Raw genomic sequence first — 14,038 nt, forward strand, 5'->3', positions numbered from 1 at the left:
GGTGGAGGCGCTGGAGGTGACCTCTGAGCCGAGGGCACCATGAGTGTCGCCGCCGTTGGCCGGAGCACGTGGGTGGCCCAGGCCACACCTCTGCTCTCTGCCTGGCAGGTGAACATGGTGATTGGGATCCTGGTGTTCAACAAACTTGTGTCCAAAGACGGCATCACCGACAAGAAGCTGAAGGAGCGGGCAGGGTAGGCCTGGCCGCCGTGGCGCCTCGCCCACTTTGGGTTGCAAGTCCCAGAGCCTGCCCACCCTGAGCCCCACGGATGGAGGTGCCATCAGTCAACCTGGCACTGCAGGGAGACTGAGGCATAGAAGCAAAGACCTGCTTAGGCCACAGCTGCCCTGCCTCGCTCCATGCCTCAGTTTCCCCATCTGACGGTGACAGGGTGGGGTCTTTAGGGTCCCCAGGAACAGCAAAACTGCTCACAGAGACCCCCCTATGCTGGGCTCTGGGTGTGGGAGGGTACCCCAGGGCTGGAGGCCTAGGTTCCCTGGCCCCTCTCCCCACCAGGCTTGCTGTGCAGCCCTGAGGCAGGACCTTGCCTGTCTGGGCAGCCGCCTCTGTCACAGGGGAGGATGGGACACCAGGGGCCATGCTCCTTCAGAGGGCTCATAGTACTGTGGCGCCCTGGTGGGGGGAGAGTGCAGCTACTCGGCCCCCATCCCGGGGCAGGCTGGTCACAGCGGAAGCTGCCCTGCCTGTGAGCCCTCCTCCCCTCCCTCTGCCTGCTGCCCTGTCTGTCCTGCCACTGGCATCTGTGTGGGGTCCCACCCTTGTCCCCTCCCCTCTGTGCCAGTCTTGCTTGGTGTCTCTCTTTCTCTCTGTCTCTGTCTCTCTCTTCCTGGCTCCTCCTACTTGCCTCAGTGGACAAAAGCGGCAGAGTCTCCCCTGGGGTGCCCAGTGGGTTCTGGTCCCTGGTCTTGGCTGGCAGCCACTAAGCAAGCTGGAGCTTCTTGGCTGAGCTGGTACCTGTGCTGGGCCTGGCTCCCGAGCTAAGCACGGAGGTCAGAGCAGACTTCCAGTTGGCCTTGCCCGCCCACCCTATGTGCTCCAGGGTGGTGCTCACACTCCGGAGAGGACCCAGGCTGCAAGCTGGACTGGGTACCGCCCCTCTGGCTGCAGCTGTGTGGTCCAGAAGCAGCTGTAGCCCAGAGCACTGCCTGGGCCGGCCTGTTGTGTTGCGCCTAGACTGGCCTCTGAAGCAGGCTCCCGTCTTACAGCTGGGTATGCTGAGGCTCAGGGAGGGTGGGTAGCTGGTGGAGCTGGGATTGGAGCTGGTGTGGACCTCCGGGTTGCTGCCTGGCCTCTCACCACAGAGCCGGGGAGGCGCCCACCTGCTGGTCTTTGCACACATGACAGTGGGGGGCACTGCCCAGGCCAGCTCCCAAACAGGAGGGCTCTCCGTCCACCCACCCGCAGTGCCTGGTCCCCAGTGGGCTGGCAGGCAGATCCCTAGGGCAGTTCAGCAAGCAGGCAGTCCCAGCATCCCCCGCCCGGGGAGTAGAGGAGGCCGGCAGTGCCTCCCTCGGGGCGTTTGCTGGCCTGTGTGAGTCAGGGAGAGAGGCCTTCCGTCAGCTGATCGGGGCGCCAGAGCCGGTTGGAAGCCCTGCCCACACCCAGCTCCTTGTCCCGGGCCCGGGCCCCTGCGTGGTCTTGCCCGCTCTGCTGCCCCGTTGGTTTCCATGGGACGTGTTTGCTTTTCTTTCAGCCTTTGATTTCACTTGCAGTCAGCTGCCCCAGGCCCCCCTCGGGCGCGCCCTCAAGTGTGCCGAGTGTGGAGTCCCCTCTGCGGCCGACGCCTCCTGCGACGTCACCAGCAGCGCCATGTTAGTGCCTCGCTGCCACGGGGCGGCCGCCTGGCCCCCCACTCATGTTTGTCTGTGTGCTCACGTTCTCCATTCTGCTGACCCGGTTTCCCAGGCAGCCTCCGCCTCGCCTTGCCTCGGCCCGGCCGGCGGTGGCTGGGGTGGGAGCAGTCATCCCTCAAGGGCCAGGGCCAGGTGTGGGGCTGACTGCTGCTGCTCCCTGGCCACACCCCCAGAGCCTGGGCACAGGGGCCCTGGCCTGCCTCCGTGTGCTCTGTGAGGGTGAATGTGAACACGCACGTCTGTAAACATGACGGACGTGTCCACAGCGTGTCTAAGCCTGCACTGTGTAAGAGTGGTGTGTGTACACTGTGAGTGCTAGTGCACACATGTGGGTTTGCAGGCATATGAGGTGAGAGTGGGTAGGTGTGAACATGCGTGTGTGGGGTATGCGTATGTAGTTATATGAGCATCTTAGCATATGTGTGCATGTGACTGAAAGTGTGTGGATGTGTGTAGAGGTGTGTGTGTGTGTGTGAGTGTGTGAATATGTGTGATATAGCCACAGCCAAGGGAACAGGTGGCCGGGCCTGGGGTCAGTGGCTGATGGCAGACTGGCCATCACAGGGACTATGAGCAGTGCCAGGCAGTGTGGGCTTGAGTGGGCAGGCTCAAGGGTTGAGTGTCCAGGCCTCCAGCTTCCTCAGGTCACAGTAATGGCCAAGCCCCTAGACCCTTACCCACCAGGCCCCTCTACTCCTGAGCTGGGCACTGGAACCTAGCATTTAGGGACCGAGCTGCGGGCAGAATTGTGGCAGGATTGCCCTGCATGCACACAAGGCCACCCAAGCAGTGTGGCCTGCCATCATGTCCTGGGCCCTCACTGCCTGAGAGACTGGGTGCTCTGCCCCACGGAGGGCCAGGTGTGTGGGGTTAACTGTAGTGCTGGGTGGAGGACCCCCACCCCAAGTGGGGGGCTGTGGGAAGTTCTGCTGCAGCCTGAGGAAGCCTTGGAGAACCCTTGAGGTCAGGTGGCAACCCCAGGCTGTGCCCAGAAGTCCCCCCACACCCCAACTCACCTGATTCCCAGAGTGTGTGGGGCTCTGGGGGCCCTCCCAAGCTGTGTGCCACCCTCTGCAGAGTATTTGTGAAGCCGCAGAGGCTGGGGAGTTATATGTGGGTCCCCAAGCCCAGGCCGTCCACCAGCCTGGGAAAGATGGACTGTAAATGTCAGGCCTGGGGGCTGGTCCCTGTGGGCAGACAGGGAAAGTGACTTGGGGGGGTCAAGAGGTCTGAGGTGGGGAGGCTCTGCTCCCCTTGTCCAGAGCAGGTGAGGTGGGGCATGCAGGCTCCCTGGTCAAGAAGGTCTGCCTGGAAGGGAGAAGAGGTTCTCAGACACCCCATGGTAGGGAAGCAGAGGCCCAGAGCCAGAGGGTCCTGCTCGGAGTGACAGTGAGCCATTTGTTGGATGTGTGAGACTTGCAGAAGGCCAGCTGGCATGGTGCTGTGCCAGTCTTGGGCATGTGGAGTGAGCAGGCAGCACGGGCTGGAGGGGAGCTGTCAGTGGGGCTGGGCTGGCCCCCCAGGCTCTCCCATCGTGGCAGGCTGTGGCATGAGGGGCTTGGAGTTTGGGGTGTGCCTGGCACAGAGGACCAGGGAGGGGTGCTTGGGGAGAATCGGCCGTGGTGTGGATAAACATGCTCTGTCTGGGGAGGGAGGGAGAGGGGCTTCCTGGCCTGAGCCAGAGGGAGCTGCCCCTGAGATCCTGGAGCTGCTGGCTGGGGCAAGAGCGAGGCAGCCTGTCCTGGGCATCCCATTGTGCTCGTGGGGGCAGGCAGCTCCCCCAGAACAGCATGCTGGGAGAGGACAGGGCTGGCCTGGCATGGGGGTTGGGCCTGAGGGAGAGGAAGCAGGTGAGGCCAGCTCTGCAGGGCCCCTCAGGTTGAGAGATGAGGATAGAAGTGTCCCCTAGCCCACATGGGCCTCAGTGCTAGCGTACCTGCTGCCCTCCAGGACCCCCGCCAAGCCCCACTGATTTGGGGCTCTTTTACCTGAACTCCAGGTTCTTCCAGCCCCTCGCCCACCAGCCCTGCTGCCCCGATCCCACCCCCAGACCCACTCTGTCCAGTCCTTCTGCCATCCCTCCCGCTGCTACTCCTGGGGGACAGAAAGGTAACCCCAGGGGAGAAGGGGAGCACGTGGCCCTGGTGCCAGAGTGCCAGCAGCCCGGAGCCTGGCCGGCAGGAAGCAGGCTTGGCAGTGGCCCCCGGAGTCACCACGGTGCTGGGTGCCGGTTCAGCAGCTTCGCCTGCTCCTGCGTGTCCCACGGCCCTGAGGCAGCACAGCACCCCCTGTGTGAGCCAGGGGGTACAGGGCACTCCGGCCCTGGCCGAGGGGTAGAGGTAGAGCCCCAGGCAGGGCGCCGTGGGCCCGGGAGGGCAGCCCGAGAGGAGGAAAGGCCTGCCGTCTCTGTCCCCGTCTGTCTCGGTCTGTCTTCTGACCCTCTGGGCCTGTCTGACTGTTCACCTGTGTGTTCCCTCAGTTTCTGTCCCCCCCTTCTCCGAGTCCCTGCCTCCTCCCTTCCCCCCGTGGGCCTCCTGCCCTGCGGTTCAGGCTCCAGTCTGCTCCCTGGCCTTGGCTGGCCCTGGAAGCTGGACCTGGGGCTCCCTGCCTTGCCCACTCTCCTGACCCATACCAGTCTGCCACGCCCTCCCCTGTGAGGAAGCTGGGACTCTCCCAAAGAGCTTCTCCACCTTGCTGGGCCCCTGCAGGCCCCTGGAGACCTCCTCCTGAGTCCTCAGGTCCCTCAGAGCCCGGGGCCTGGGGGAAGCTCTGGCCGGGCTCTGCTGCAGCCCCAGGGACCAGGACCCAAAGGGGAGGCAGGGGAGGCCGAGTGAGCGGGGGAGGTGGGCGGGCAGGAGGCGGGCGGGAGGGGCAGCTGACGCCCTCCATCCCCAGGGCCTCCCTGTGGAGCTCCTGCGTGGTGCTGCCGCTGCTGGCGCTGACCTGGATGTCCGCCGTGCTGGCGGTCACGGACCGCCGCTCCGCCCTCTTCCAGATCCTCTTCGCTGTCTTCGATTCGCTGGAGGGCTTCGTCATCGTAATGGTGCACTGCATCCTGCGGAGAGAGGTGGGTGGCCCTCCGGACCAAGGTCCACCCCTGCCTGCCCACTGCTTCTGTGGCCCCCACGTTCCCGCCGGCTGCAGGGACCTGGCGGGGCAGGAGCCATGTGGACACCGCCCAGCCAGGGCTGCACGAGTGCTGCTGTGGACCAGGCTGGCTTCTTCCTGGACCCCTGGGCAGACGGGAGCACTGGGGCTCCATGCTCGTGGAGCCTGCTGGACAAGAGAGTGGGTAGCGCGTGGCATCGGTGGCCAGCCAGTTGACTAGGGGCAGTGGAGAGGTGGGCATGTCCCCACCCGAGAGCCTCGAGTGTGGGAGGACATGCACTGAGACCAGAGGGCTGGCTGCCTGCTCTGCTCGGAACCGGGGTGTGGTGGGGGCAGGAGGCGCTGGTCCTCCCCTTCTCCCCAGAGCCTCCTAGGACCGTGCCGGGGACTCTTTAGAAGCACAGGGACGAATGAGGAGGACTGAACAGAGCACGGCAGCAATGGCCCTGGGAAGTGGGCTGCGGGACGAGGGGTCGTGACAGCTGCCGCGGAATCCAGGCTAAGGCCACAGTGGGGACCTGGCAGTACCTGTACCCGGCCACCGAAGCCCAGAGAGCTGCTGGCAGGGGCCTCTCCTAGGATCTCGGGCGACCCAAGGAGGCACCCTCTGAAGCCACAGTTCCCCCTCCTCCTGGACGTCAGTGCAGGTGGTCTCCCCCGGCTGGGCCTGCTGCCCAGGAAGAGTGCACCAAAGGGCCTAAAGATGGGCACCCAGCTGAAGACACATGGGGACAGTGGACACTGCGCCTCAGTCAGCTCAGCCCCCAAGCCCACTCCTCTGCAAAGTGACCCTGACCCCACCAAAGAGGTGGACCTGAAGTTCTGACGCCATGCTGCAGCTGATGGCCCCTGTGGAAGCCCCTGCCTACAGTCCCCAACCTGCTGACAGCCTGTCAAGAGGCCCTTAACTATAGGCAGCCTCTGATGTCCAGGGGAGCTGCTGAGGGAGAAGCCATCAAGTCAGCCAGACAGGAAAAGGGCGTGGGGAACAGGCAGCCCCTGTGGGAGGAAGGACTTCCCCAGAGCCCACCCTACCATCCCAAAGGCCACTTGGCCTGGCCACCTGAGCGCCGCTTGCACCCTGCCTGGTCCCAGAGGTCAGCAGCCCCATGATCAGGTACATGACTCCCCACCTACCAACAGCCACTCTGGCCCAGCACGGACTTGAAGTTGCCCATCTGCTCCAAGGTCTCCTTTTTGCCTCTGGTCCCTGCCCTGGCTGCTTGGCCTCTATGAAAAAAGAACAGCAGACCGTGAGAAAGGAGCACCCTGGGAAGTTCAGACTGCAGAGCCGCCACTACAGAGCATGGCGGGTAAACCAGAGGCGCCTTCCCCCTCTGTAGAAAGAGGGGGACTGAGGAGAAGTTTCTCAGACACTTGGAAGGCCACTCCTGGGGGCTGCCAGCTGAAGTAGGTGGTGCTGGGACTGAAGCTGGGTGAAGGGCAGTGTCCCTGTGGAGCCCTGGCCCTGGCCGTCGCCCTGCATGGAGCCTCAGGAAATTCTAGTCATGGGCAGGGTGCAACTCTGCTGCCCCAGCGCCGGGACCTTGGGGGCGGCCCTGTGTCCTCACACTGAGGGCCCCTGGACCTCTGATCTCCACCTCCTTTGGCAGCCACTGGCCATGTGGACAGGACAGGCAGAAGCTGCAGCCCCACCCACATGACGGAGGTCCCTCCAATGAGGGCATTGCCCTCAGTGGCTCAGCTGGAGAAGGAGCAGGCTGGCCATCCTGCAGGTGCTTCTGCCTGCCTGCTGCAGTGGAGGGGGCTTTGGTGGCACAGGACAGGCCTGGAGGCCAAGTGCCCCCTTTGGGCCACTGGAGGTCCTTGTCCTGACTCCAGCCAGCAGGGCCTGCTGTGTTTGCCAGGGGACTCCAGGTTTCTTCATTCTTGTGCCAGAGGGCACGAGAGGGTCTCAGAGATGGAAAGAGGCCTGTGGCCTGCTGTGGATGTGTCCTGTCCCTCCACCAGCGCCTCTCAGTCCTCTGGAGGGGAGCCCCACATGGCGGCCATCTGGCTTGGGGCCCTGGCTGCCCGCTGACACTCCCCGTCCCCCTGCCTAGGTCCAGGATGCTGTGAAGTGCCGCGTGGTGGACCGCCAGGAGGAGGCCAACGGGGACTCCGGGGGCTCCTTCCAGAATGGCCATGCCCAGCTCATGGTAGGACTGGGGGCCAGGGGACACAGGCACCCCACTGCGGACCTCCAGGGCCTCCCTGCGCCCTGAGCCATGCTGGGCTGAGCCCTGTTAGAGGAACTCTGAGCCCAGTTCGTGTTTGAGGAAACTGAGGCTCTCCAAGGTGAAACCCCTGATCCAGAACTTCAGGCTGGGAAGGGTGGGGGCTGGTGTCCACCCCATGTCCAGCTGTGCGTGAGGCCTGCCTGCTCTCCTGCCTTCCTCGAAACTGGCCCATTCTGAGCACTGCATATAGGCCCCTGCAGAGTCACCAGTTCAGGGCCTCCTGAGCACCAAGCCTCTGTGCAGCAGCCCACGTCAGCCCCCGTGGACGCTGAACTGTCCACCCCACACCCTCAGCACCTGACTCCTGGCAGCCTAGTGCCCCAAGGCCCGACCAGGAACCTGCCATTCACTGGTCCCCTGTCTCAGTGCTGACTTGTGTACCTGGGGGCTAGTGAGGAAGATGGAGTCTGGCCCCTCTGGCCCCCCGGCCTGGGCCTGGCAGCTCACACCTAGGCCCAGGCTCCTGACTTCCCACCTGCTGGCTTCCTGACCTCTGGCATCACCCAGGCAGGGCGAGGTCCAAATCTCTGCGGTGGCCTAAGCTTCCCCATCCCGAAGGGGGCAGGTGTCGGGGTCTCCAGCAGATACGGGGTCGCTTGGGACACAGCCTCCTCCCTGATGCCTCTCCTGACTGACCTCTGACCTTAGTGGGAAGACTCATCTTCCAGCCAGCCATGTTAGCAGGGGAGGAGCTTCCAGGTTGAGAGCCAGGGCTGGCTTGTCCCCTGGAGCCCTGTGGCCTCTGGATGGGCCTGGTCTTCTTCCCTTCTCCTCAGCGGCTGCCTTCCTCATTGCAGGGGGACCAGGCCACTGCTCAAAGGATGGCCAGTGCCAGCCCTGTCACCACCATCTGTGTCCCTCACTTGCTCTGTCTGTCCCTGGCCTCTGGCCTCCCTGCCTCAGCCCCAGCAGCATGGCAGGGGCCCCCGGGAGGGGTGCTGCAGACTCAGGGGCAGCTTCTGGGCTCTGGAGTGGAGGCTGTGGCCAGTGGGGCTGGGGCAGCTGCCACGTGGTGGCTCAGAAGGCACATGTGCCCAGACAGGAGCGTGCACACACCATCCCGCACGCGGCGAAGCGCTTGCAGAGGCACAGACACGGCCTGCACTCCGGCACCCAGTGCCTGCCGTTCAAAGGCTGGTGTGCGCTCGGCCACCTGTAGGGCGCTGCAAATGCTGACCGGGTGCTTGGGGACAGCGCATCCGCGCCTGGGCACCTCATGGGGAGCCAGTGGCTCCTGACAGCGCACACGCGCACAGCGGGCCCCAGGTGGGCGCTGGCTCTGGGCCCTGCCAGGCCTCCCTGCGGCAGCCCTCCACCCCGCCGGCCCTCACCCCGCCCACCATCTGTCTTGCAGACCGACTTCGAGAAGGACGTGGATCTGGCCTGTAGATCAGGTGAGCGTCTGACAGGTGAGACGACAGGTGGCCGGTTGGCCCAGCTGCTTCCTTCTCTTTGCCCCAGCATCTGTGTGCTGTCTGTCCTTGTCCTGTGCCTGTCCCTCACCCCCAGGCTGCAGGAGGGCTGCGGTACTGTCCAGGAAGCTCCAGAAACCTGTCCCCGAGCCTGACGGGCAGGCGCCAGTGCCCCGGCCAGAGCTCGGCGCAGGCCCAGCTCTCCTGCACCCTGCCTGACTGCCTCACCGCCTCTCAGGCAGCACGCTGGGCGCCCTGCCTGAGTGCCTGCCGCCCGTACTTCCTGCTCCTGCTTCCCCACCCTCCCTCCAGCACCCTGTTCTGTGTTACCTTCACTTCATTAGTCCAAGCCCAGGGGAGAGGCTGCTTGAGCTTTCAGGGAGAAGGGCCTACTACTGGAGGTCTAGGCTAGAGCTGAGCTTCCTGGAAGCAAGTGCAAAAAGAGAATCACCTGCCTAATAAAGGAAGCTCCTGGCCCCTCCTCCAAGTGTCAGATAACAAGGGTCTGCTTCCTCCTTCAGTGGAACCCTGTGAACCAGGAACCTGGGGCAGTGGCAGGCAGTGTCTGGCTGTGGAGGGGCCGCCTAATCCTGTTCCCTCTGGCTGGTCAGGTATTTAAGGGCACCATCTCTAGAGGTAGCCATGGAACTGGGACATTCAGGTGAGGAATGTGAGCTGCTACCAGGTGACCCCAGGAGGCTTCCTAGAGGAGGCGAGCCGAGGCTGGACAGAAAGGCTCTCCCACCTCAGTCTCCAGCTGCACCATTGGTGGAGGTGACCCAGACCTCAGGTGTCAGGGAGGTGGCCAGCCCTGCATGGGTGCCCACTGGCCTCCCTGGGCCCCAAGAGTGCACGATGCCTTCGGGTGACTTGCAGCCAGCAGATGGGGCCACACGGCCAGTGCTGGACACAGGCAGGGGAGGCGCACCGCCATCCGCAGTGCTGGACGCTAGCTCTGCTGTGCGGAGTGCCTGGGCCTGAGGGTGTGGGGTGGTGCTGGGTGGCCAGCCCTGGGCCAGGCGTTGGCTCAGACGGCCTTGACCTCGGGAAGGGCATGCAGGCAGATGGGAAGACGGCTGGCCCACCCCGGGTACAGGGCAGAGGGGATGAGAGACGCACCGCTCGCTGGTGGCGAGAAGGCGCCAGGTGGCATAGAGTACTCTGAGGGCACTAGGGAGTGCCAAACCAGGGGTGGCGCTCGCCTGGGCAGCTGTGGGGGTGGCTAACACCAGCGGGTCCAGCTGCCGATGAGCTGGGATGGAGGGAGCAGCTGGTGTCCACTGGCAGGTGTGGGTGAGGCCCAGGGTTGGGTCTGGCTCTTTAGAGCATGGAACTGCTAGCAGGGTGTGGGGAGAGGCTGGCATGGGCGCTGGCAGTGGGCAGCTGTGGGCTATCCAGTGGCCAGTGGAGGCTGGGATGGGATATGGGCTAGCTGATCCCAGGTCAGAGGGCAGGCTTCCTGGGGCAGCTGTCCAGGGACCAGATGGCCTTCAGAGTGGAGGGTGCCTACCAGGCACAGTCTTCCAGGCTGCCAGGTACAGCAAGGTAGGAGGTACCCATCTGGGTGCAGGCTGGAGTGCCCCGGGAGCCTGGGTCAGGCCCCCCCACTGACCATTCGGCACTCCTGGGCAGGGCCACCCTTACTTGTCTTTCTGGGCTGCTAGGACAGACCACTCATGGAGGACAGTTGTTTGTCCTCTTGGTGGGCAGAGAGAGGCACCCCGTGTGCCAGCCCTGCTTGAACAGATAGGAGCCCCCACGGCTCCCCACCAGGCCTGGGCCCCGGGGCTGTGGTCCTGGCCAGGCCGGGCCCTCCCTTTGGGAGCCGGCCTGACCCGTCCATCGGTCTGCTGTCCCTCATGACCCCGCAGTGCTGAACAAGGACATCGCGGCCTGCCGCACGGCCACCATCACAGGCACGCTCAAGCGGCCATCGCTGCCCGAGGAGGAGAAGCTGAAGCTGGCCCATGCCAAGGGGCCACCGTCCACCTTCAACAGCCTGCCGGCCAACGTGTCAAAGCTGCACCTGCATGGCTCGCCCCGCTACCCCGGCGGGCCCCTGCCGGACTTCCCCAACCACTCGCTGACCCTCAAGAAGGACAAAGCAGCCAAGTCCTCCTTCGTTGGTGACGGGGACATCTTCAAGAAGCTGGACTCCGAGCTGAGCCGGGCCCAGGAGAAGGCTCTGGACACGAGCTACGTGATCCTGCCCACGGCCACAGCCACGCTGCGGCCCAAGCCGAAGGAGGAGCCCAAGTACAGCATCAACATCGACCAGATGCCCCAGACGCGCCTCATACACCTCAGCATGGCGCCCGACGCCGGCTTCCCCACCCGCAGCCCGCCTACCCGCCAGCCCCCTGGCAGCGGGCCCCCAGAGGCACCCCCTGCCCAGCCCCCGCCACCTCCGCCCCCACCACCTCCGCCACCCCAGCAGCCCCTGCCTCCGCCACCCACCCTGGAGCCGGCGCCCCCCAGCCTGGGGGACACAGGGGAGCCTTCAGCCCACCCAGGACCCAGCTCAGGGGCTGGAACCAAGAATGAAAACGTCACCACCTTGTCTGTGAGCTCCCTGGAGGTGAGGGCACCCAGGGACCAGCTGAGGCAGCGAGGGCTGGGGGGCCGCGGGTCGGGCTGCACTCAGCCCCGGTGTCTGAGGGGGCCCCAGGTGGGCCGGGCAGCCGCTCAGCCTGCAGGGAGGCTCCCAGCCCCTCAGCAGCCAAGGACAGGCCCATGTGGACAGGGCTGACTTTTGCCTGCACCACTGGCCAGAGCAAGGCCTGCCCGGGACCTGGCTGCACGTTCTGCCCTCAGGCCCTCGCAGGGCAGCCTTCCACAGCCCGTGCTGGAAGCCCATGCTTGTCACATGTCCTCTCCCAGACCCCCAGCCTGGGTTCCGAGTCCAGCCTCCTCCCCCATGGGCAGTGTGGCAGTGAGGGGCCCACGGACCAGCCTGGAGTCGGAGTTGACCTGCGTGACCCTTGGAGACTCACTCGGCCAGTGGGAGTGAGACTCAGGGCAGGTCCCCAGGAAGCCAGTGCCCTCCCTGGGGACCTGCTGCACCTCCAGGCTCCAGGCCTCCGACGGTGCACCCTGGGTCCTGAGTTCACTCTTGGGTGAGCCCAGCCTTGTGGCCCTGCCTCAGTTCTGCTGACCCTGGGTGGCAGGTCCTGGTCTGGCCGAGCTGGACACCAGTACCCAGCCTGGCTCTGGCCCCTGGCACTTGCGTGGTGGAGGAGCTGCCCTGAGATGGCGGCAGGCCCCGTGGAGCTGGGAGAGGAGGCTGAGCTCCCCAGGGGACCTTGGCCTGTCCTGGGGAGGACGGGCTCCTCACCAGGTGGCTGCCGGCCCATTGCTGTCAGCTTTCCCTCAACCCCAGCGACCCCGCTGCACTCCCGAGCCCCCAGGTGGGCCTTGCTGTGTCCAGGGAAAGGGCAGCTGGCAGCAGAACCTGGGCCTTCAGGCACACCCTCCTGGTCTGGCATGGATCCTGAAGGCAGGATGGGGGCTGGTCTCCCTCGCTCCCCAAGGGAGAGCCCTGGTCTCGTGGTCTGGAAGTTTTAGAGAACCAGCAACAAACGAGCATGTACTTGTCCCCACAGCGGCGAAAATCGCGGTATGCAGAACTGGACTTTGAGGTGGGTGCTGCTGTCTCCCTCCCTGGACACTGGGGCAGGCAGGGAGGTGGAGGCAGGGGCTGGGGCTGACCATGGGGCAGGGTGGTCGGCTGGACCCTCCTGCTCAGGGCCGCTGCCTTCCCAACCACAGAAGATCATGCACACGCGGAAGCGGCACCAGGACATGTTCCAGGACCTGAACCGGAAGCTGCAGCACGCCGCGGAGAAGGACAAGGAGGCGCTGGGCCCCGACAGCAAGGTCTGGAGGGCAGGGGGCGGCACGGGAGCCCTGGGGGGGCCTTCTCCCTGCTGTCCTGCACCCACTTCTGCCCACGCGGTCCACCTCTCCTGAGGACTGGCCTGGTGGGGCCCGGGCTGGACCCCCAGGGCAGGATGCAGGTGAGGCAGTGCAGGGAGTCTGGCACCTGGCTCGGGTGCGGTCAGGGTGGGGGCAGCCAGCGCGGGGCCAGGCAAGTTCCAGGCGGCCCTCCCTGCAAGCCCCAGACCCTGGCCCAGCTGCAGGGGCAGCACCCGCCCCAGGTCAGGACGAGATGTGCATGGCGCTCCTCCCTCGCTCCTGGGCTCCCTCCCTGAGGCCCCTTCCCCCTCTCCTGATTTGGGTCTGCTCCCTCTTCTCCCTTCGCCTCTGCATCCTGCCTCTCGCCCCGTCCGCGCCACGGGCCTCACAGCCAGAAAAGCAGCAGACGCCCAACAAGCGAGCCTGGGAGAGCCTCCGGAAGGGCCACGGCACGCCCGCCTGGGTGAAGAAGGAGCTGGAGCCCCTGCCGCCTTCGCCGCTGGAGCTGCGGAGCGTGGAGTGGGAGAAGGCTGGGGCCACCATCCCACTGGTGGGCCAGGACATCATCGACCTCCAGACTGAGGTCTGAGTGGGCGGGCAAGAAGGAGGGAAGCTGCTCTGCCCGCTCCGGCCGCAGGACGGGCACAGACACGCTCATGCGCAGGCCAGGCCTGCACCGGCCTCAGGGTGCACGGACGACCAGGCAGAGGGCCCACGGTGCTGGGACCAGAGCCAGACACAGGACAGGAGGCGTCGCGGCCCAGCGGGCACAGGGCTCCAGAGGCCCGAAGGTGCCTCGGACACTGCCCTCCTAGGGCGAGCCGCCCCAGCGGGCAGCCGTCGTGGACAGCGGACAGGCCTGGTGGGTCCAGCGTCCCCAGGACACCCACCTGCGTCTCTGCTGCAGAGGACCAGCCCGTGTGGCCCGCTGGCCTGGCTCCATTTTTTAGACACCCCCCCTCGGGAAGCAGCCAGACCCCCCTCCCTTCCAGGGCCCTGGGCCCTCCCAGACCCAGGCAGAGAGCACAGCCCTGACCCGAGGCCCCCATGGGCAGGACTAAGCCCATTTTGGGAAAAAACAGGGTGGGGAATCTATTTTTTCTCTCCTTTTCTTTTCTTCAATAAAAAGAATTAAAAATCCAACCCACTTTGTGTAGTTTCCTGTCAGCAGCTTGTCTGGGCTGGGAAGGGCCTGGCCACTGGCCTTGGTGTCCCCAGCTGGCCCTGGACCTCCTGCCCCGTCTGCCACTGTGGATCTGGCCTTGGGCTCCCGGCAGTGGCGGGACCCTGGGAGAGCCACGTCTGGTGCCCCTGCCCCTCGCTGCAGTCCTCCTGGGGTCGAGCCAGTCTGACCTCAGCCTGGTGCCTGGCTGTTCAGACTCCAGGAAGCACTGTCAGCAGCAGCGATTTAAGAAGACAGACTGAAGGGGTAGAGGAAATGTGGGCAGCTGCAAGGGGAGGGCGCTCAGGGCTCCAACGGCCACTCCA

At 65.2% G+C, this 14,038-nt stretch overlaps 1 protein-coding gene across 8 annotated transcripts in view; it reads left to right on the forward strand.

Moving 5' to 3' along the window:
• The window catches only part of ADGRB1 (adhesion G protein-coupled receptor B1), a 62,944-nt gene extending 49,251 nt beyond the window's left edge, over positions 1-13,693 (forward strand). For 3 of the 8 annotated variants that reach the window (XM_079153773.1, XM_079153771.1, XM_079153772.1), the window contains exons 23-31: positions 109-194; positions 1,735-1,833; positions 4,771-4,942; positions 7,047-7,142; positions 8,578-8,632; positions 10,507-11,213; positions 12,238-12,273; positions 12,404-12,511; positions 12,942-13,693. In XM_079153773.1, the coding sequence (XP_079009899.1) occupies positions 109-194; positions 1,735-1,833; positions 4,771-4,942; positions 7,047-7,142; positions 8,578-8,632; positions 10,507-11,213; positions 12,238-12,273; positions 12,404-12,511; positions 12,942-13,139 (1,557 nt within the window). In that variant the 3' untranslated portion in view covers positions 13,140-13,693. The remainder of the gene's footprint in view (positions 1-108; positions 195-1,734; positions 1,834-4,770; positions 4,943-7,046; positions 7,143-8,577; positions 8,633-10,506; positions 11,214-12,237; positions 12,274-12,403; positions 12,512-12,941) is intronic. The other 5 variants (XM_079153775.1, XM_079153776.1, XM_079153778.1 and 2 more) reach the window with 3 other exon arrangements.
• The last annotated feature ends 345 nt before the right edge of the window (positions 13,694-14,038 follow it).

The sequence above is a fragment of the Sciurus vulgaris genome (assembly GCF_902686455.1).
Source record: "Sciurus vulgaris genome assembly, chromosome: 1".
Taxonomy (NCBI): Eukaryota; Metazoa; Chordata; class Mammalia; order Rodentia; family Sciuridae; genus Sciurus; species Sciurus vulgaris.